We start from the raw sequence: 21,208 nt of genomic DNA, 5'->3' as shown, positions 1-21,208 counted from the left end.
AAGGGCAGTAAAAATTCTTTAATAAAAAAAAGTTAAAATTCAGTATCTGTCTTTAAAGATTTGTTTTTAGGACCGTGTATGAAAAGTGCTCCTTTTGCCTTGTTACTATGATATTCCTGTTGTTAAGAATTTTAACTTCACATGTGAGTCTTAACTTGGAGCCCTTCCTGAATTGCACTGGTATGAATGTTTTACCAGTAAGATGCGGAGTAGAAAGAAGCATGTAAATTGCACATATTTTCTTGAAAGTACCATAAATGCATTCCATTCCTAGAGGGATTTTGGTTCAACTTAAGTATCTAAGAAACGCAGCCAAATTAAAATATATCTCAGATATACTGAAATCTAATGTCAAAAAAGCCATTTTTGTCAACTCTAAAAGTGTAATACACTAAAAGTGTATTACATATAAAGAAGACCACAATTAGATTTTGGTTCATTCAGCATTTTGTATAAATCACTATAATTTAACGTGTTAATAGCCAAGATATCAATGTTTATAAATCCCCTGGAGTGCAACAAATGCAATTTGTAATTACAAGCACACAGCAATTTGTACTACATGTCATCTAAATCAGCAGTAATTGTTACCCTAGCTAAGAATAATTCCAAAGTTAATCACACAGAATACACTGGAATTCAGCGCACCCCTAAAAGTGTGAAATATATGTTTAAACAGATCTTGAATTCGTTTGTAAAAGGATAGGAGGCCATTAAAAAGACAAACATAATAGAAAGAGGCCGGATTACCCCTAAGAATTAAATTTACTATCTTTAAAAAAAAAGTGGTCACACTTGATTAATAAATTACATGAGAAACATAAAAACACATTGTGTTGGATAGCATTTCATTTTTATTTCTATAACTACATCCAAACTTCACTCTTGCGGGTAGATACATCCCCTAAGCAGAGTTCTTTGCCTAGGAAATGCTATGATTATGTAAGGAGGCATGGGGCATCTCTACTGGAAAAGCTACAGGTGTGTGTGGGGGGGGGGACAAGGTGCTGAAGATTTGAACAGCCATGTAAGTGGCACAGCTGTGAGACATCTTATGCTTCTTCCCTCTTCCAGTTCTCCCTCAGCCCAAAGGTTTGGTGTTATCATGGGGAGGGGGGGAGTACAAGTGTGGCAGCTCCCTCCTATAGGAGGCAGCGATGGCCTTTGACTTGGATGACTCTGAAAAAGGATGTGCCAAATTAATGGAGGATAAGAGTATCAATGGCTACTAGCTATGATAGCTATTCTATTGCCTCAGTGGTTGGAGTCAGTAACACTTCTGACTGCCAGTTGTTGGAAACCACAGTGTGCTCTGTGCTCAGGTGTTGCTTGTGGGTTTCCGAGGGGCATATTTTTGGCCACTGTGATAACAGAATGCTAGACACGTCTTATAAGGGCCTTTGCAACAGTCGTCTCCTGCTTACAGAATACTCTCCCCAGTGAGTCCCACCTTGTGCCTACCTGAATATACTTACAGTGCCAGGCGGAGACTTATTTTCCCATGTATTTCAAATTTAATTTAAAAAAAATATTCTCTACTCTCTTTGATCTGGTTTTTATCTTAAGTTTTTTAAAATGCCTCACTTCATCTTACTGTATTTTTATTGTGCTGCTTTTACCACATTTTTATTTTGTGAGCTTCTTTTTGTTTTAGGGCAGCTTATAAATCAGGGTCAGGGGAACTTTTTTGGCAGCAAGCCATGTTTGACATGTGGACAGAGCCTCCCACCTGTCAGTCACCTGATATTAATATGGTGTCAGGTGATGCTGGGCTTTGAAGCTCCAGTTGTTGGAACTTCAAAGTGCAGCAGAAAGATGAGAGGAAGGGAAAGTCCGGTTGTGTGAGTGGAACTGCACACACAGTGTTGGCTACAACCCTATGTAATTTTGCCTAATACATACTGTACACATTTTTGCAAGCAATTTCCCCAGGCATTTTCTTCATGTTATTTTGCATTTTAATGTACACAGTACAAACAAAAATGTCTTGGTTAAAAAAACCATAAAATTTATATGCTCCTTGATTAGGTGAGCCCTAAAAGCAGTTTTTGCCTCCCCACTCCAGCTGAGAGGCAGGCAATGGCTATTTGACCACATGGAGCTGCTGAACAACTGGAAGGTAGCTCTAACAGGGATACCTTATGGGGAACAAGGACTGAGAAAATATGTAGAAAATCCCTTAAATATTAATAGGCACAAAAAATGACTTCAAGGCTGTAACTTTCTGGTGTTCAGTTCTGGAGACCACACTTTCAAAAGGATATGCACAAAGTAGAACAGGATTGAGAAAGAGGGCAGCAAAGGTGGTCAGTGGCAAGGAAAACAAATCCCATGAGGGAAGTTTGAAGGAACTGGGTATGTTTCGCCTGGAGAAGAGTGAGAGAAGACATGACAGCTCTCTTCACATAACCCTGAAAGGCTGTCATGGGCTTAAACTACAGAAGGTTAGGTTTTGGTTGAAGATCAGAAGATGCTTCTTGACGGTAAGAGCAGGTTGACAATAGAACCAATTATCTAGAGGCGGATAGAATCTCCCTCGCCAAAGGTCTTTATGTGAAGGCTGGGCAGCCATTTATTAGGAATGCTCTACCTGGGGGTAGGGGGTCTTATATCATTCTGTGAAATCCATGGAATTTAGCAGCACTTGACTATCAGGATTGTGCCCTGCCATAGAAGAGCAAACAAGCACATAAACTTCCATGAAACAATGGTACGACCACCGTGTAACAACTAGCAAAATATTATTATTATTATTATTATTATTATTATTATTATTATTATTATTTCAAATAATATTTATTTATACAACAAGAAAAAAAACACACACAAAAAAAAACACAAATACCAAATTACACACAAATTACAAAAATAACCATAGACACATAATTTTCTTGGCAAACAATAAAACATCTATTGGTCTTAACACTAAAGACCCAACTTCCCGTCTATTCCATATTTCAAATTCATATTACTTATTGCCAATACACATTTTTTCCATAATTAAATTTATTCTCAATAAATCTAATTTCTTCTATCTACCTCGCAACTATTACTGAAGTTCCTCGAATGCTGCAACAGAATTTAAACTACTATATTTATTTTTCAGATATTCTTTGAAAACCTCCCATTTAGAAACAAATTCCTGTTTTGATTTATTCTTTATTTTTTCTGATAAACCATCTAATTCGGCATATTCTGTCAGCTTTTGGATCCAATCTTGTATAGAGGGGATTTCATTACTCTTCCAAAATATTATTTTTAAACAAGTAGGAAAGAGGTTGTTGTGGTGTCTTAATATAAGGCAGTGTGTTGAGTCTAATCAGTGACACAACAATTTGAAGCGGTACAAGACATCTCATGATTAGATTTTATGTACAATTCAGTTTGGTGTTTTTTTCCTGGTTGTATGGGGCCTGTGGATGAGATATATAATCTCCTGTCTTTCTTCATTAAAAAGAAATAGGTTAATCTGCATATATATGTGTCATTTATTTTTAAGATCAAAGAGCGATAAAAACAATAAGCTGTGTTTGCCACATACGATATGGATTTGCCTCAGAAAATTCTTAGGATTGAAATCCCATAAAATCCCCACCCATGAATATTCACATCAATGGATTATAAATGTTATGGAGAGATTTATCGCATCAAGAGACAGAATGTGTTGAAAAGGACTACACATGACTAAAAAGAAAACCCGATGCCTTTTGACTCTGCTATTACATAAATAGCTATCTTCAAACCTAGTCTGAATGAATCTGATCTAGTTTTCTCGTAGTTATTTAAATATAGATGAGGATAAATTTACACTTGGGATATTTGGAGGATTTTTCTATTTATACCATGTGTTGTGTTTCAGTAGGAAGCAGCTCATTAAATTCCAGCAAAGCACATGTTTAAATATCTCCTTGAAATGAGGGATCTTGCTTCTGTTAGGCAGAACCACCATCAACACTAAATAGTCAAGATAACAGGATAAAAACATGGGCATGGTTGATTTAGGCCACAGTCCTATGATCTGTGGCAGGACAATCCAGGGGTGAAAGGATGTTCAGCTCTCCCTCTCCAAGCAAGGCTAGTGTAGAAGGTTTGCATGGTCAGCTCCTGTTGTTGTTGTTTAGTCGTTTAGTCGTGTCTGACTCTTCGTGACCCCATGGACCAGAGCACACCAGGCAATCCTGTCTTCCACTGCCTCCCGTAGTTTGGTCAAACTCATGCTGGTAGCTTCGAGAACTGTGCTGGTCCCAGGGGGGTTACCGTGAGGCGTGGTCAAAGTCCGGTCCTGGGCCGAGGGTCTGGAGACTGTCCACCAAGGGGGAAGCTGGGTTCAAAGCAAGAAGCCGGGTGTGGTCGGGAACTCCGGAAAGACAGGTCTGGGTGCTGGCAGAAACAGGTTTCCAACATTGTTGCTCCCGCAACCTGGGACTGGGCTGACTGGCCTTTATCTCCTCTGAGGCCAGGGGCGGTCCCAGCCCACAGGTGACCCGCCTCTCCTGGCCTTAAGGCGAGCACTCCTCCTGAGAGCACTTAGTTCCCTCCGCCTCTCTGCCCTGAGCCTCTGCAGCTCAGGAGAGGCTGGAGGGTTACTGGACCCAGGGGCAGCTTCACCTTCCCCTGACAGGGCTGGGAGAGGCGCACCTGCAGGCAATGGGTCCTCAATCACCTCTGGAGCCAGAGTGGATACATCTGGTGTCTGCTCCTGAGGACCCGGCACAAGTGAGGGCCCTTCAGATTCAAGCCCCTGCCCCGGCTCAGCCGGCCCTGGAGGCGGGGACTCCTGTGCAGGCTGGGACTCTTTAGATTCAGCTTCTGAATCAGATTCCCAGGCCATCACAAGAACACTGTCCAACCGTATCAACCTCTGTCGTCCCCTTCTCCTTGTGCCCTCCATCTTTCCCAACATCAGGGTCTTTTCCAGAGAGTCTTCTCTTCTCATGAGGTGGCCCAAGTATTGGAGCATAAGCTTCCGCATCTATCCTTCCAGTGAGCACTGAGGGCTGATTTCCTTCAGAATGGATAGGTTTGATCTTCCTGCAGTCCATGGGACTCTCAAGAGTCTCTTCCAGCACCATAATTCAAAAGCATCAATTCTTGGACCTGCCAAGGCCCAAATGCCAGCAGGCACCTGCACCAGGTATAGGGGGTGCTAGCAGCTCCATCCCCCTCAATATTTTGAATCAGGGGGCCCAGCTCCCCCCAATATTGAGGGGGCCAACATCCACCGCCACTGCCAGGCACCCTCCAGACGTCTCATCCCCCACCCAGGAGCAGGTTCAAACAAGCAAGGGCAAAGATCGCCCTCCGTGCATCTTGCCCCCCGGCACAAGCCGCAGGGAGGACGGTATGTCACACACGTGATGCACCCTCCCCAATGCGGGGGGGGCAAGTTGGTACCCCTGCCAGTAGGGGACCCACTGACAAGAGTCATCTGGGCCTGTTCCTCCTCTTCAGTATTGCATCCTGCTACTTCACCCTCCTCTCACTCTGGCCCAGGGATGAGAAAGCAAACAAGAATGGTGGTGGTGAGGAGGAGGAGGAGGAACTACCAATGCCTGCTTGTTAGTTGGCTTTATTTGATGACAATGATGAGCCAGAGACAGAGCTGTAGGTGGCAACAGTGGCAGTGAAGGGGTAGATTCATTGAGGAAGTGGAGGAGCACTGAGGATGTTTTGCCCAAGTGCCCTCCGAAATCTTGAACCAACATTATTTTCCAATGCGGAAAGAGTAGTCCGTCCCCAGAGAGAGAGAGATCCAGCCTCATAAGACCACCTCCTCCTGACACCGGAGAGATCTCCACAGCCCTTGGATTAGCAAGCTTAGGGGCAGATAAGGGGACGGTATGGATCTCATTCCTCTGACGCTATCTGAAATGGTGTAGTTGTGCATATGTATTCTGTCTCCTATTGGAAACCACCACCACTACTGAAAACAGAGCTGTAGCTACAGGGGGGATGGAGAGCCAGTTTTTTTGCCCCAGGTGAAGCCTCCAGAGGGGTGCCATTGAGGCTCCCAGCCCGTGTATGTGTATGTACACATACATGTACATGGGTGTGTGTGCCAAACTGGGTCTTTAAAGGAGGCGGGAGGAAAAGCAGCATTTCATCCTCCCTTCCAACCACATTCCTGACAGGGCTCTAGATATGGCATGTTGTCCATCTTTGGTTCTCCATCACCCCCTTTGGATTGCTGTGTTTTAAAACATTTTTACTTTAAACAGCAGCCCCAAGTCGCATCCCATGCTAAGCAGGAAACTTATGGGGATCTACTTTGATCCTCCGGGTTTTGTTTTGTTTGCCTCACAATGACTAAAAGTGCATATTCTTACTCGTCATGGTAGTAACATTTGGATACAGCAAAAACTCTTGAGAAAAATTACTCTACTGTGTTTTTGTTTTTTTTACCGTGTACATAAAATCTAACAATGCCGTGAACAATTATTTGGAACTTCTACAAGGTTATTTTTAGTGCTACTATTCTATCCAAATCATAATTTTAAAGCCACGTGCCTGGAACAAATGTGTGGAGGTTGAGAGCAATGTTTGTTACAAGTCTTGGTGCAATAGCTGACACAGATGAATTTATTTTTGTGAGCAACTTTTTCCTCTCAATGTTTTTTTTATTTTAAAGTGGGCAGGGGGGGACTCAGGTTTGTTTCCTTGCTTTTATGCACGAGGAACACTTAGTAATAGTAGGTTTGAATAGATAAAGTGGTGTCATTGCACAAAAATAACGGAGTAGATTTTTTGAAGTTTGTAGTCTGAAGTTCATTTACGCTGTTTTCAAAAAAAGCTCAAAAGAGTTCAAAAGAATGCTGTGTGCATTGATTCTTTTAAAGCAGTGAAAAGCAAAAAAATGTAAAGATGTATTTAATCTGCCTAAGTTTAAAAGGGAAATATCAAAAGACTGGAGAGAATGTGTAAATATGTCACCTTACCTTATACTGTAAGTTTTTAGTTTTTGATATACAGCAATACACAGGGTCATTGTAACACTTTGAGTAAGCCTCGTTGAGAAGCTAAACAGAAGTGCTGGTCTGATTCACATAAACAATTATTTCAATGTAGTAGCAAAAGCAACATGAAAAAAAGAAGTTTCCTTTTGGTGCATGTGTGGGTGTACTTTGATTCAAAAATCACATCTTTACTGTCTTGCCATAACCCCCACACGTTAAAGTTTTACTGGCTTAAAAACAAAACCATCTCAAAGCTGCGAGATGGGCACAGTCCAAAGGTACAAGGCCTTCCACACCCCAATGTTCATTTCGTAGTCATTCATCTCTGTGCAAGCAGCTCTTAAACTGCTCCAGCTGCAGGCGCTTGGGAGTCGTCAGCTTGCCGTTTATAATAAAGAGTTCCGCAGTCCTTTTATCTTAAGATTTTAGTTTTAATTAACTCTAGGAGCAATTACGTCCGAAAGACGCCCTTCCCAAAGATAAGAAGAAGGCATGCATCGCTTATATTGCAAAGCATCCCAGCTGAAGCAAAACCGGGGAAACCAAAATGGGGCGGGGGCACAGAGAGAGAGGAGGAAAGAATGAGGGTCTCCGAAAGCAGCTCCAGGCGCTTTCCAAGCCAACGCAAACATTTGTTGCTACCCAAGCCAAGTGTGTGCCTGCCTGGGGGAGCAGCAGCTTCCAGTGACAGCGAAGCTGCTGAATAGCAATGAAGCCTGCCTTTCCCAGTCTGAATGCAGCTATTAATAGCGCTGCCAGAGCCCCCGCTCTTTCCGTCACGTGAAGAGAAGAGGGGAGTCAAGCGGGCGAGCGGGAGGCGGCTGCTCCTGCCTTCTCCTCCTCCTTGTCACATTCCTGCAGTGCCAAAAGGACAAGGAGAGCGGGGGACACACACACACACACACACACGCCTTCCTGTGGCGGTCCCCCCCTACCGCACCCCCTTGCCTCTCCTCTTCCATCCGCGCCCCCCTCACCCGGTCCTGGAAACCAGCCTCGGCTTAATAAGATCAATGTTACCCCTCCCAGCTCTGGCATTTGTATTCCCAGCTCGCGCTTCTAGCGGAATGGATGTGTAAGCGTGTGTGAGTGGAGGGGCGGGAGCGCGCGCGTGAGCGAGAGCCTCCCTGTGTGTGTGTGTGTGTGTGCGCGCGCGCGCCGGAGCTTGTGAGAGGGTGGACCTCGCGAGTGCCCGCGCCTTTCCCGGACCCCCTCCTGAGCTGCTCCCTCCTCTCGCCCACGGAGACGAGTTGGGGGCGCTCCTCGGTGCCGTGCCCCCAGCCCCAGTAGCCTCTCTCGGCTGCCTCAGCGCGGGCCCGGAGGTGTTAGGGGAGCCCCCGGGGAAGGATATGCTGGCAGCTCGGGGGCCCCTCCTTGTGACTTCTCTCTCCAGCCATGTGGTGCTTGCATTGTAACTCGGAGAGGACTCAGTCACTGCTGGAGCTGGAGCTTGACAGCTGGTAAGCCATTACCCTCTATTGGAAGCAGCAGCGTGGGTTTCCTAAAGCAAAAAGAGTCGAGCTTGGAGGGGAAGGAATTTTTTTTTTCTCTCTCTCTCCCTTTTTCTTTTTGATTGCTTTGTGTTTCAGTTCCAGCCTCGGAACAGCTTTGTTTAAAATTAGTTCCGAACACTGGTTTAGTGTGTTGGTGGAAGAGAGAGAGGACCGAGCGTGTGTTTAAGCAAGCAGGCGAGCAAAACGATCGGCTGCTGCACATACATACAATACTAATCCCGTGACACAAAGGGTTTTATAGTGCTCAATCTCGCGTACTTTTTCTTCCTTTTCCTTCCACTTTGAAAGCTAAATCATTTTCTACAGAATTTTGTTCTAGCTAGTATCCCAAATACCAACGTAGAAATGACAGCTGTTGGTCACATAAATATGCATTCAGTTTTACTTATAAAAACTGAATGCATATTTAAAAATGCCACAGTGTGTACCTTCCTGATTTTTTTCTGCACCATTGTATGCTCGCAAAGGGTTCAGTTTGCATATTGCAGGATGTAATAAACCCTGCTGCAAAGTTTTAAATGTTTTGCAAATGTGTCTTGATTACAGCCAACTGTAGCTTTGTTTCCAGTGTATGTTGTCATTTTAGGAGCCTTTATATTCCATAGCTCATTTATTTGACTTTCCAAAAAAAAAAAAAATCTTACTGCAATGCCATCTGTCCTTCACAGAATTCAAATTAACATCTTATTCATTTGAATATGGAATTTAAAGTTGTTTAACTCCTTAACCACACAGCTCTTACAATATGAAACTAGCAGCAGAATCATTTAAAAGACATTACTTGCTACATATATTTGCAGCATCTCAATGCCTCCTCCATTTTTTTCCTCACACAATACCTTTCTTTTGCATTTTCATTATTCATTTAACAAAAACCCAGGCATTATGAAGATAAATGTCTGTCTTTGCATCAATAATTGTAGTTCTAAACGCACTTTAAAAATGTATTTTCTACTGTTAGAGCCTGCCTTTCTCCAAGAAGCTGAAGGTGGTATACATTACTTTCCTCTTCCCCTTTAGTTTTGCAACAACCCTGTGAGGTAGATTAGACCAAGATAGTGACTGGCCCAAAATTGCCCCGTGACTTTGGGGGCTGAAAACCTGAGTCTCTCCAGCCCCAATCTGACTCTATAACCACTGCACCACTCAAATCAGTGGGGCTTGCTTCTGAGCAAACATGGGCACGATTATTTTGAGCTGCTCTATATTTTGTCACATTCATGGGATGTTAAAGAGAACATAAATCAGTGACTTCAACTATACATTGAGTTAGAAACGTTGAGGGCCATTGGCTTCAGTTGAATTAAGCCTATGTTCAGGGTTGAAAATCACTACAGAGTTGAAAATGGTTAACCGCTCTCACGGAGACATTCATCTCCCACAAAAGGGGTGCATTTTTTGAAATATTCCAAGTGAGTGTTGAAGGAAATTATATTTTTCTGGGAGTGGTTTTTATCTACCATGGTAATGTGGCAAGTGGTTGCTATCTTTCTTTTCCTGGAAATATTTGTGATGGTTACAAGCAGGAGCAGCAGCCTGTTGGTGTTCCTTAGTGAGAATGTGCCAATGGGCATGACACTACTTCACAGCGATATGAGACTTCTGCCATACCAATGGTATGATGGTTTAAGATAGCTTATACCTCCTTGATTACATGCTTTTGTGAGAGAGGTGAGGACAAGAATAGGGCACTAAATAGTGACAGATCAATGGAGGTTGTGTGGATTCTACCACACCTTCATGTGAGTCCGAAACCATGTTCACAAAAACACACACTTGAGTGGCATAGTCATTGTGAGTTTGGTGATTGTTTTGAAGCTGTTCTAGGTAGCATGTATGCATCTTCCAGCACATGGAACACTGTACAATTATGCTCTGTTTAACCAATGTAGTATATAGTGGGTGACTTACAAATATCAGTAAAATACAATTCATAAAAAAACCCACAGTGACATAAAATCCACTTAATAATGCAACATTCAACCAGTTTCAGAGCATGTGAAGGTGTCAGGGGTGCCAACTCTAGGAGACTGAAAGCACCTCAGCCCCCTCAATATTTGTTTTAAGGGGGTGGGCCATCTTAATGTTGAGGTGACCCTGCGCTCGTTGTGTGCATGTGATGTCGTGCGCCGTCTGGTCCAGTGGCCGGCTCCTCCAGAGTGCTTGGCCGCCTCCATTGCAATGTGTAACGCATGGCCCCCTCAATCTTGGGAGCAACTTGGTGCATGTGAAAGGTGTTAACAGGCTTGGTAAAAACAAGGTTTCGGCTGATGCCAAAAATGTAAGTACCACGCAAGAGCATTCCATAACCATGGTGCCACTGTTGGGAAGGCCGTGCCTCTTATGGCAAGGGCATCCCGATAAAGCTCATCCCTCCAGAGCTGGTTGCCTGCATTTACTGATCGGAAAAGATTCATAAGATTAGTTATTTCGTGACTTATTATGTTAAAAATTATGCTAAGTAAAAATTATGGGGAGTATGCTAAGTGTCTTGGGTGAATATTTCTTCTTGGCAGAACTGCCCTCTTCTACCAGATCATTTTTGTAATTGACATATTTTATGTTCCTTTCAGGAAGACCTGATTATATGTGGTGCTTGAAACAAAATGAATTATGAAGGATTTAGTTTATTGTCATTTGTTCTCAGGGAATCTTCTTCACTCAGAGAATAAGTTTTATTGCATCAAATGATTGAATTTTACAGAATTTAAACAGTTGAGAAAAAGTATGTGTAGTCTAGGCTTCTCCTTTTTGTATAGTACTTAAAATTATGTATTTATTTGTATGCCGCTTTTCCATAGTTCAAACTACTCTCAAGGCAGCTTATAGCATTAAAAAATGCATACAGTGGTACCTCTGGTTATGAACTTAATTTGTTCCGGAGGTCCGTTCTTAACCTGAAATTGTTCTTAACCTGAGGTACCACTTTAGCTAATGGGGCCTGCCGCGCGATTTCTGTTCTCATCCTGAGATAAAGTTCTTATTTTTTATTTTTTTTTAAACTTTTTATTGATATAGCAAGAAAAAACAAACAAACACAAATGCCAAATTACACATAGGAATAACCATAGACACATACTTTTCTTAACAAATAATAAAACATATATTGGTCTTAACACTAAAGACCCAACCTGAGGTAAAGTTCTTAACCCAAGGTACTACTTCCGGGTTAGCAGAGTCTGTGACCCGAAGTGTTTGTAACCCGAGGTACCATTGTAATTACAAACATAACAAAAGTAGTCATAAACAGTAAATAAAACATCAAAAGTACACAACCAAATTAAACAATTTCCACATAACAAGATTTAAAATAAAGATCCAGAAATTAATATTGATATTAGTAACAACAACCCCCTCCTCCCCAAAACCGCTAAACAATATTCCCGCTCAAGGGTCTGTTCAACAGCTTCAGTTTTTGTAACTGGAGTCAGTCAGAGTCCCGCCTTCCCAGGCCAGGTAGGAAAAGGCCTGCAAGGCAGAGAGCAGGACTCACAGCCAAGAAAGCGGCTAGTAAGAGTAAGCTTGTGGTTTAAATAATATCCAGAATGCAACAGGTGATCACTTCATCACCATCAGATGATAACATAGCAGTTGTCATGTTTCTCTCAGAATACTCTTCACTGCTCATAGAAGAGAAAGGTCTGTCAGAAACTATGGACAAGGAAGGCTCCAGGGCATGATCTGAAGTGACAGAGGATTGGGAGGTGGAGACAGCTCTGCAGTTGTCTTCCATGGAGAGATTGCTCATCAAGAAAAAAATGGAGACGTGCCCCTCTAGGCCAGTGGATCTCAAACTTTTTTCTCTGGTCCACATTTTCAGAACAAAAAATTGCTCACCAATATCTTTTCATCTTCTTTGGGGCCATATTGGAACTGGAAATTTTCTCACCACAGATCAAACGCATAGGCTGACAGATGTTTTCATCTTCAGTCCATGTGAAACCAACTCAGATATCTATCCACATATTGTTGACAAATTTTCTGTTTTGAAGGTTTGCCTGGGCTTGCTACTGGTGTCGAATTAAACGAATCTTCTTCAGGATGTTCGGACAGCGATTCTGAATTACTACTAGGATTGCCCTCAGTATCACTTGATGCGCTTGCTCTCATTTTGAAAAGATATCTAGCCATATTCTTCAAATAAAAAAAGTACTTTATGTACTTTTATGCATATTACTTTATGTAATATGCATGCATGTAGGATGGAAAAATGCAACAGCCATATATTGCCCTCATTTCTGGCAAACAGTAAGTTATTGACCTCGGTGTTTAGGGTGTTTAGGTTGGTGCTGCGTTATGCAATATCACAAATTCCTTAGGGGTTATTGCTAATAGTTTTTGCTAATAAGAGTTGCTATGTCAAATTCCAATAACTTTAAAGCTTATATATAAATATATTTAAAGATGTCTCAGATTTCAACTTTTACTATTTCAAAAGGTTTCACAGTATGGCAGATACCGCAGACTTCCTTCGATACAGTGGTACATGGACCTGTGTTTTGAAATTGTTCGAATTTGCAGGAATAAAGAGAAGCTAGTAAATTTCATTTCCAGTTACTTAGGCAGGTCATACAGGGCTGTTTCAGAAATAACTATCTTGGCTTAGTGATCATTGAGCTTGTATTTTCTCTTCTCTCTTTGCATTCATGTCAGAATTGGGGTCTTCTAAGTTTATGAAATCATTTCCCTCTACACTCCAACCAGGAAATTGTGTTTTAATCTGGGCGTACTTGCCATAATATAAAATTGGATAAAAACTATGGTGTAATAAATCCTGGAAATTTTTAGTTCCAGTAACAGAGTGAAGGAGGCAGGAGTGCCTGGCCCAACTTTCAGCTTAATAAACTATGGTTTATTTTGTTGAGATTGCTCCATGTGAACCAGCCCACAGTCTGCTAGATGAACTGCTAACGACACTGGCTATTAGGCTGCTGGAAATAAAGAACCTTTAATAGTTCGGTTGCAAATCCCTTAATTCTGCAGTTTCTGAAGCACTATATCCTTCTAACCCAGGGGTCGGCAAGGTTTACCTTTCCTGGGCCGGTTCACTCCATTGAAGATCCTTCTGTGGGCTGGATTGTGTGTGCACCTGAGCACCCACGATTGCCTGTACCTGTGCAGACACAATTTCTGGCACCATGGAAGCGAGTCCCCGTGCCGTGCTGCGCGGGTTTAGCACAGTGTGTGGGGACTCACCAAGCAGGCGGCTAGGTTCAGGGGAAGCTCGTGGGCCGGTTAAATGACCCACGTGGGCCTTAGGTTGCCTACCCCTGTTCTAACCTGTGATTGGTTTTTCCTTCAGAAGATGAATGTATGAAAATATGCAACAGAAAATGAGGAAGAATGTATGAACAATCAGTTTTACATACACAAATTTGCATGTGCACACCCCTTGGTACAATTTCAGCAACTATCCGTGAGGTAGGAGAAGATCAGCCAAATGAGGTGTAGCCATCCAGGCACATCCTCCATCTCTGTTTTTGTCTTTAGTGGGTCACAAGCTGATGCTGTGTGAACCTTGTGTATTACTTGAAAAACAAATTTTTAAAAGCACTGTTGACAGTATGTATTTTTAGTAAGATTAGTGGTTTATTTGTTTCTTCAGACCATCCTGTTGTGCATGTTGAAGTTCACCTATGGACTCAGTTAGCCTTGCTTACTATCCTTTTCTCCAGACAGAAATCTTGCCAGCTGATGACTTGGATTTTTTTGGGTTATCTCAGATAAATTTATCTTTTTTAATAGAGTATCTTCATCTAGAGCTGTGTTTCCCAACCAGCAGCCATATAGCCCCCTGGGGGGGTTGTTAGGGGGGACAGACTTCTGTTAGGGGGGTCTGAACCTCAGATTTGTATTTTACTCATTGGAGGGGCAGCTGCCCCCTGCCCCCCCCCCGGCTACACGCATGGGGGGCCCACAGGAAGGAAACAAGATCAGAAGGGGGGCCATGGTCAGGAAAAGGTTGTGAAACACTAATCTAGAACAAAGTGCAAGAAGAATCCTTGTGGTGAAAGATATGTACTCTCAACTTGTTTTTCATGTGAGTTCTTTAAAGAAGCAAAGGCCAGAGCTAAGCTAGTTTAGAAGTGGCCAGATTCCAGAAATTCACACCTGATATAAGGTCTCATAAAAGGGTATATAAAACCACATCTAAACCTTTGGGAAATTTCATGTGCATATTTGGGTCTGTGATTTGTAACTCTGAGTAATCGCTTTAGAGAAGCATTTGGAAGTTGTCCTAAAGGGTGCTGAAGAGTATAGTCTGTAGCTGTAGTTGCCAGGCTGTGATGATCCTGCAAGTTAAGCAGGGTCATGCTAGGTCATTACACATGTACAGGAGTATTCTGAGACAAAGCTGCCGGAAGTAATGCAGTGATTCAGTTAGCAGCACTCTTCCCTTCTGACTTTAAAGTGAGTTGAATTAGGAACATCTCTGCTTCCTCTTGGAAGGGTCTACCATTCACGTTGTTACTGATCATCTGTTGCTCCTAAAGATTCAAGAGCTTTTCCTGTAAAGGTATGAAATCTTAATCTAGGATCCTGATTAAATGTCAGCTCATGTAATTACTTTTCAGTTTTTTCACTATCTTGTGGTGTTGTGTGATAGCATTAAAGAACTGTAGTACTGCTTATAAACATAGCATATACGTTACCTTTGGTAGTATTGCATGTTGCAAAAAGTCTTGACTGGGGCAGATTTGCCAGGTTACTAGTTTTGCATCGTGGTTGTGTTGTCCTGGCCTTTCCTCTTAGTTGGGAAACACCATAGTTGTGAAACAGTGTGACATCAGTTTTAGAGGATGTTTTTTTCCAGTTGTAATAGCACTTGACAAGAGAGTGCTTGAGCAATCAGCCATTTGATTTTACATTATACCAAGAGAAAACATTATCTGTGATTTTCAACATGAGCAAAATGCTTCTAGCTGCTAAAAGCTAACCACCGCCTCTTTGTGTTTTCTCCGATAATTGGTCATGGAAACAGTTTCTCTGAATAGGTAAGAACAAGAAAAAAGAAACAAAATACAGTAAGGCATTGTGTGTGCAGATTCCTATTAACTGTGAGGTATCTGTTGGTTAATTCATTTTAAATGCATAGCTCTTATGTTCTGGTATTTGCTATGGGTATCAAGATTCCTAAAAACACTGAAACAGATGTTCAGGTGTTTGGTTTTTTGTTGTTGTTCTGAAGAACATGTAAGCGAACATTCACTTGTGGCTCTTAACTTAATTAGTTTAACTTGTGTGTTTATCGGTGACACTCAGAACTCTTTTGGGTGTTGCGTCACCTGTTTTCTGACCACAAATTGGGGCTGTGATAAAGAAGCAGGTTTGATTCTTAGTGACTTTCATTGAGTTCTCTGGGATAAAGTAAATTCATAGCAACCTCCTTTTCACTCAGGATGTTTGTTCTGCGGTCAGGAACAAGTTCTGCTCTTTCCAAAGTAGTTTCCCGAATTCATTCCTCTTATTTTAGAGAAGTATGGTATCCATTCAATTTTATGGGGATAAAGTAAATAGTTTTTCAGGACAATAAGGGAATCCTACACGGGACTGCAGTAGATCTGTATTTACAGAACATACGTGAATTGCACATACAGCCCACTTGAGGTCCATCAACAACTGCTCCAGCTTAGAACTCATTTCTTTCACAAATGAGCTTGTGGAAACTGCTGGGTTAGTTGATAAAACTTGCTTTACATTTTTTCATGGTAAAACTGTCCCTGTTCCCTGACTTGTTCATACTGGAATACTAGTGTGCCATACACGATAGGTCAGTTGACCAGTCAAGAAAAAAAAGGGGGGATGGATAGTTGTCCGATCAAATAATGCCAATTGTTAAAAGGAACAACTTTGGAATAAACCTCAGTTAGAACTCAATAAAATGCTTTAAAAATAGTACATCACTGTTACATGTGCCCAGCCAGATTATAGAATTAATCATAAAACATCCAACCTTTGCTGGTGGGAATGCAATTTACCCGGCTCTCTTGTACACATGTGGTGGTTTTATCAAAAAATTATTCCCTTTTAGGAGAAAGTTTTTCAAAATAATAATCTAATAATAATAATAATAATAATAATAATAATAATAATAATAAATAAACTAAATAAATAATTTTTTTTAATATCCCGCCCTCCCCAGCCAGATCCAGGCTCATGATGGTGCAGTCACTATAACCAGACCCAAATTAGCCCTACTATCATATTTTACTCCTCAGATTAAGAACATAACCAATAAAGACCTCATCCTCCATTTATTAGCCTCAGCTAAATTAGTGCTTTCAAAAAAATGGAGAACTTTAAATACAAATCTTTTTGAAGCCTGGATCTCTCAAGTATGCTACATCATGCTTATAGACTCACACCTTCTGTACAACATGGCATTCTTGTATTGGCTTGGTTAAGACAATTGAACACTTTTACACCCTCCATTGACTCATGGAACCTTTTAGAGAGATGCTTTTATTGGGTTGCCTTTCTTGGAATGTCTAAAACTACAACCATCCATTGCTATTTTTCTTTCTTTTCTGTACTACTACTAAGCGCTGCTTTCCTTGTATGGGTATGTTTTGTTACTTAAAATTATTTTTTTTAAAAAAAAAAGTCAAATGGTCAAGTATTTTTTTTCTTTGCAAACATTAACTTTGTTAGAACAACATTTTTATTGTTCAGCCAGGGGGGGGGGAGTTTAGTAGAACAGAAACATTCTTCAGTGATCAGTTGGTTCGATGCATATGCTGATTACAAAACAAATTAGTTCAGCTGTTGTGAAACTGTGGGCAACATTCAGTGATGTCTGCCTGTTTGCGCAATGGAAATCTGCATGTATTGCAGGACTTCCAGTTTCTCTTCTTGCTCCTCCAGCTCCACCATGTCCCCTCAAAATCTGCTCCATAGGGTTCCCATGTAGCCATTGTAAGGGGAGAGGAGGAATAACCTCTGTTTCATGAGCAGATATCTGCTTATGCTACATTGGTTCTCACACTATGAAATAAGCTTTTGTTTTTCTAAAACAACAACAACATGGAATTCTTAAATGTAACATTTAACATGATGTAAAGTTTCTGTATATGTGAAATATTCAGAGCTTATTTTTAAGGAAATTTTTAAAAAGAAACAAAATTAAGTAATGGGAGTGGTGAAGAAGCCTAGGTCCGTTCACACGAATTTGTGCAAAAGAGGTAGCAGGCCAGTCTTACAAGTCTCACCAGCTTGAATTCCCTTGTTTTTGCATCTGGCAAGACACAGTCACAGGCAACCCTTCCTAGGCAGCAACCTTTGCCTCTTACCACTGAGTGTATTCCTGTTGGGAAATTCCCACAGAGCTAACAGGCAGCCAGTAAGAGAGCTATGCTGTGCCAGTAGTTGTGCACCTAATTGCTGCGGGCCTAGAGGGCAAGCAGCCTTTGCCCCCTGCCTTAATGAAATAAAAAGAGATAAGCTGCCACCTACACATTGCCATTCTTGGCTTCAAATAATAGCTGACAAGCCCGTTGGCAGCTTTCGACCAATATAGCGACTGGCATGTCAAACCCTACTAGTGCACCTTCCTTCTTTTTAAGAAGTGTGTGCAAAGTAAACTGTTGCTTTATTTCTCAAAAAGGACTGAAGTACATGCTGTATGTGAGTGCGTGCAGCCTGGATTACCATTTCTAGGCAAAGTGCTTTTGTGAGAAGGACATTTGTATGGAGAAGCTGCTAGCAAGTTCTTAACCTTCCCTTTGCCCACTGCTTTCTTCCTGTAACTCCCTTCCCAAGCGGATTTTCTTCCTATCAAATCCATACAATGCACATACAAACACTCAGTCTGAAAGCACGCAGCCTGCATACCCCCCTCAATGGTTCTGGTTACCTGTTTTTTTGTGAGAGAGAGCATGGTGGCCATTTTTGGTGCCTCAATTTTTCCACAGAAAAATACACTTGGGGGGGGGCTATGATCTTGTGCAGGTCATGTGACTCGCATGGCAGTGTGAACCTGGAAGACGCACATCCCGGGTTTACACCTCAACGTGCTGGAGGGTATGCGCTTGAGGTTGGGGAAGTTACAATGAAAAGCAGCACACTGATAACATCTAGGAACTCTTCATATTGTATATTTCCTCCTCTCAATATTGCTTCACTTCGCAGTAATATTTGTATATGTATTGATGTGTAACATGGTGTTGAGCCCCAACTTCCATGGGAGAAAGCAAAACGTTTTACTCCAGGGCACTTATGAGAATGAGGACCTGTGTTATATATTAGGTCTTCTATCAATGCTAAAATGCACATTTTGCTATTTTACATAAAAATCTGTGGGGGCTTTAATAAGATAAAATGGGTTTTCTTCCCCATGCATGTGATTAACAACCTTCTCTGAATTTATCATTTGCAAGAGAATTAAAAGACCTTAAAAGCAGTCAAAGAATCATCTAAAGTTTCAGCTAATTGTAAAATATTATAAATTCACGAGTTGGATTGTGTTGAAGTGACTATTTACCCTATTGTTATACAGTGGCTTGTGAATATGAACATACATTTTTAATAGAAAAAAGTATGTTTTGTCCAACCTTTAAGTTTTTTGAACAGTTTACGTAAAAGTCTGCAATCTTGTACACATGTATTTGGGAGTAAGTCGCATTGAACTTGTTTGGATTGACAGTCATAGGAGCAGGCTGCCTCTGCTGTTTCCACAGAGTTTTACTGAGCTGTACGACTGTTGTTTGAGGCTGCTTGTATGCTATTTGTTTGCTGATTTCCTACTCACAGTTCTCTTGGCCTATGAATACAGGGACACATAGCTTGGTCAAAACATTCCCACTAGCACTGTATCTTATAGGCATTCATTTTAGGCAGCAGAAAAGAAATTACTGTCAGAATGAACCTAGAAGCAGAATTTACTAACTTTATTTCATTTATATCCTGGTATAATTGCATTGTCTGGATGGTATATTTCAACACATGAAACATTAAATGCAGTTTAATTAAAGCTTAGAAATGAATTCTCAAAAGTACGCAATCTGTGTCAACTAGGAAAAGGATGTTGCTGTGAAGAACTGAAAAGGGTCACAGAGCTGAAAGCTTATGCTTAGCTTCCTACAGATCCTAAATACCAGCAAATTGAATGTTCTGTAGACAAGGATGTCATCCAGTGTTGCCTCCCACACTGACTGGCTCAACATAGCAGCTGAGTCCACAGTCAAGTGGAAATACAGTGTTGGCTGGTATGAAGGAAAGGATTATTTCACGGTGGAAAATTCACTCTCAGCTGTGTGTGCAGGTTACCATCTCTTTTTCGACTTCAGAGAAGCCAAATAATTCTCAAAGTACACTTACCACAAAGATATTCAATGCAATGCATTCAGTGCAAATTGCCAGCTTAAATAACTAGAGGTTGTTTTAATAATATCACAGACCGGGTTAGTTGTAGAGCACAAATGAGCAATACATGGCAAAATTATGCCTGAAATAGTTGAAAATGGCATAGTGACTTAGAGACTGAACTGTGAGTCCCCATTTTCAAATCTTCTCTGCTGTGATGTCGTTCTCTCTCAATCACAGTCCTTTCCATCTGCAATAAGTGGGATAATACAGGCTTACATTACAGTGTTGCTATAAGGATTACAACCAGATAATGCATGTGAAATGCTTTGGACACTCGAAGTTGCTATCAAATTATTGTTATTGTTATTGCTGAGTTAAAACTTAAATTATGGACTTGCAAAGCATGTTTCGGTTTTTAAACCTACGATTTATTTATTTTGTTGATTTGTTTAACATTGTGGATTTAATTTTAATGGGAATCATTGCTTGCTTTTAAAAATAAAATTACCTGTGATTTTCTCCTTGCTCTTCTGTGTTGTAAGGTCAGTGCTTCTAGATAGCTGTGTGTGACAGATGTGATTAATTCAAACACCACACTTGCACTAAAAATACACTATTTAATTCTGTGGGTGTGATACTTAGCGCATACTTATTTGCTACAAGATACTGTTGACGTAAATGCTACCCCCTCCCCTTCTATTAGGGCTGGGAAGTGTTACCCAGCTTTAGTTGTTGCAGTACAAATAGTAGCTTGGGCTGTAAATGCTGCAGTTGCATGCTGTGTATAGCAAATGGGGCAGACACATCTTTTAGATAATGGTGTCTCTGTGGCAGGCAAATGGTCCAATAACAGCTTATGGGCTGTTATTAGCTCCTCAACCATTCCACCCATACCCAATCCCTGCTCCACAAAAGGCCATGCTACAGATGTGCTTGGATGGGCAGGCTTCATATGGTAAAAAATGGCTTGCTGGGTTAAGCCATCACTTATCCACCACTGATGAGTCAGATGCTATGTGAAATTCTAAAGCAGATTATTCTGGAGAAAACTATCCCTTATTTTTCTCCCCAGTATCTGGTCACTAGAGTTGTGCTGTCTTGGTTGACCATTCGCAGAGAATAGCTACTGCAACACCTAAACTCTGTGAAACTGTCTAACCCTTTTTTAAATAAGCCATCTAAGCAAGCAACCATTGAAACCACACACTGCAATTATTCTGAAAGTTAATTGTGCCAGCCACTATATCACAGCAGCTCAAGATTGCTGGTTTCTGAAGTCACCCTTTATAAAACTTTATTCTGTTTTTATGTATTTTCAACAATATTATTTATTTAGGGTCTCTGGAGGCACTAGCAACAAAGGACTGATGCAAAGACATGTACGATGCATACATCAAGCAATATCCTGTCTTAAGGCTTATCCACACTTGCCTCCCC

The 21,208-nt window shown here is 41.3% G+C and overlaps 1 protein-coding gene across 13 annotated transcripts in view; it reads left to right on the top strand.

The window, feature by feature from the left end:
• IQSEC1 (IQ motif and Sec7 domain ArfGEF 1) overlaps window positions 1-21,208 on the top strand; it is a 313,774-nt gene that overhangs the window by 231,934 nt on the left and 60,632 nt on the right. Inside the window, exon 1 of one of the 13 annotated variants that reach the window (XM_079964979.1) lies at window positions 8,133-8,413. The exons of the other annotated variants lie outside the window; for them this stretch is intronic. Within the exon in view, the coding sequence (XP_079821105.1) occupies window positions 8,349-8,413 (65 nt within the window). The 5' untranslated portion in view covers window positions 8,133-8,348. Of the gene's footprint in view, window positions 1-8,132; window positions 8,414-21,208 lie in introns of those variants that run through there. 13 annotated transcript variants of the gene reach the window in all.

This window comes from Podarcis cretensis, assembly GCF_951804945.1.
Source record: "Podarcis cretensis genome assembly, chromosome: 2".
Classification (NCBI taxonomy): domain Eukaryota; kingdom Metazoa; phylum Chordata; class Lepidosauria; order Squamata; family Lacertidae; genus Podarcis; species Podarcis cretensis.
The sequence above is the reverse complement of the archived record's forward strand: the minus strand, read 5'-3'. Positions and strand labels throughout refer to the sequence as shown.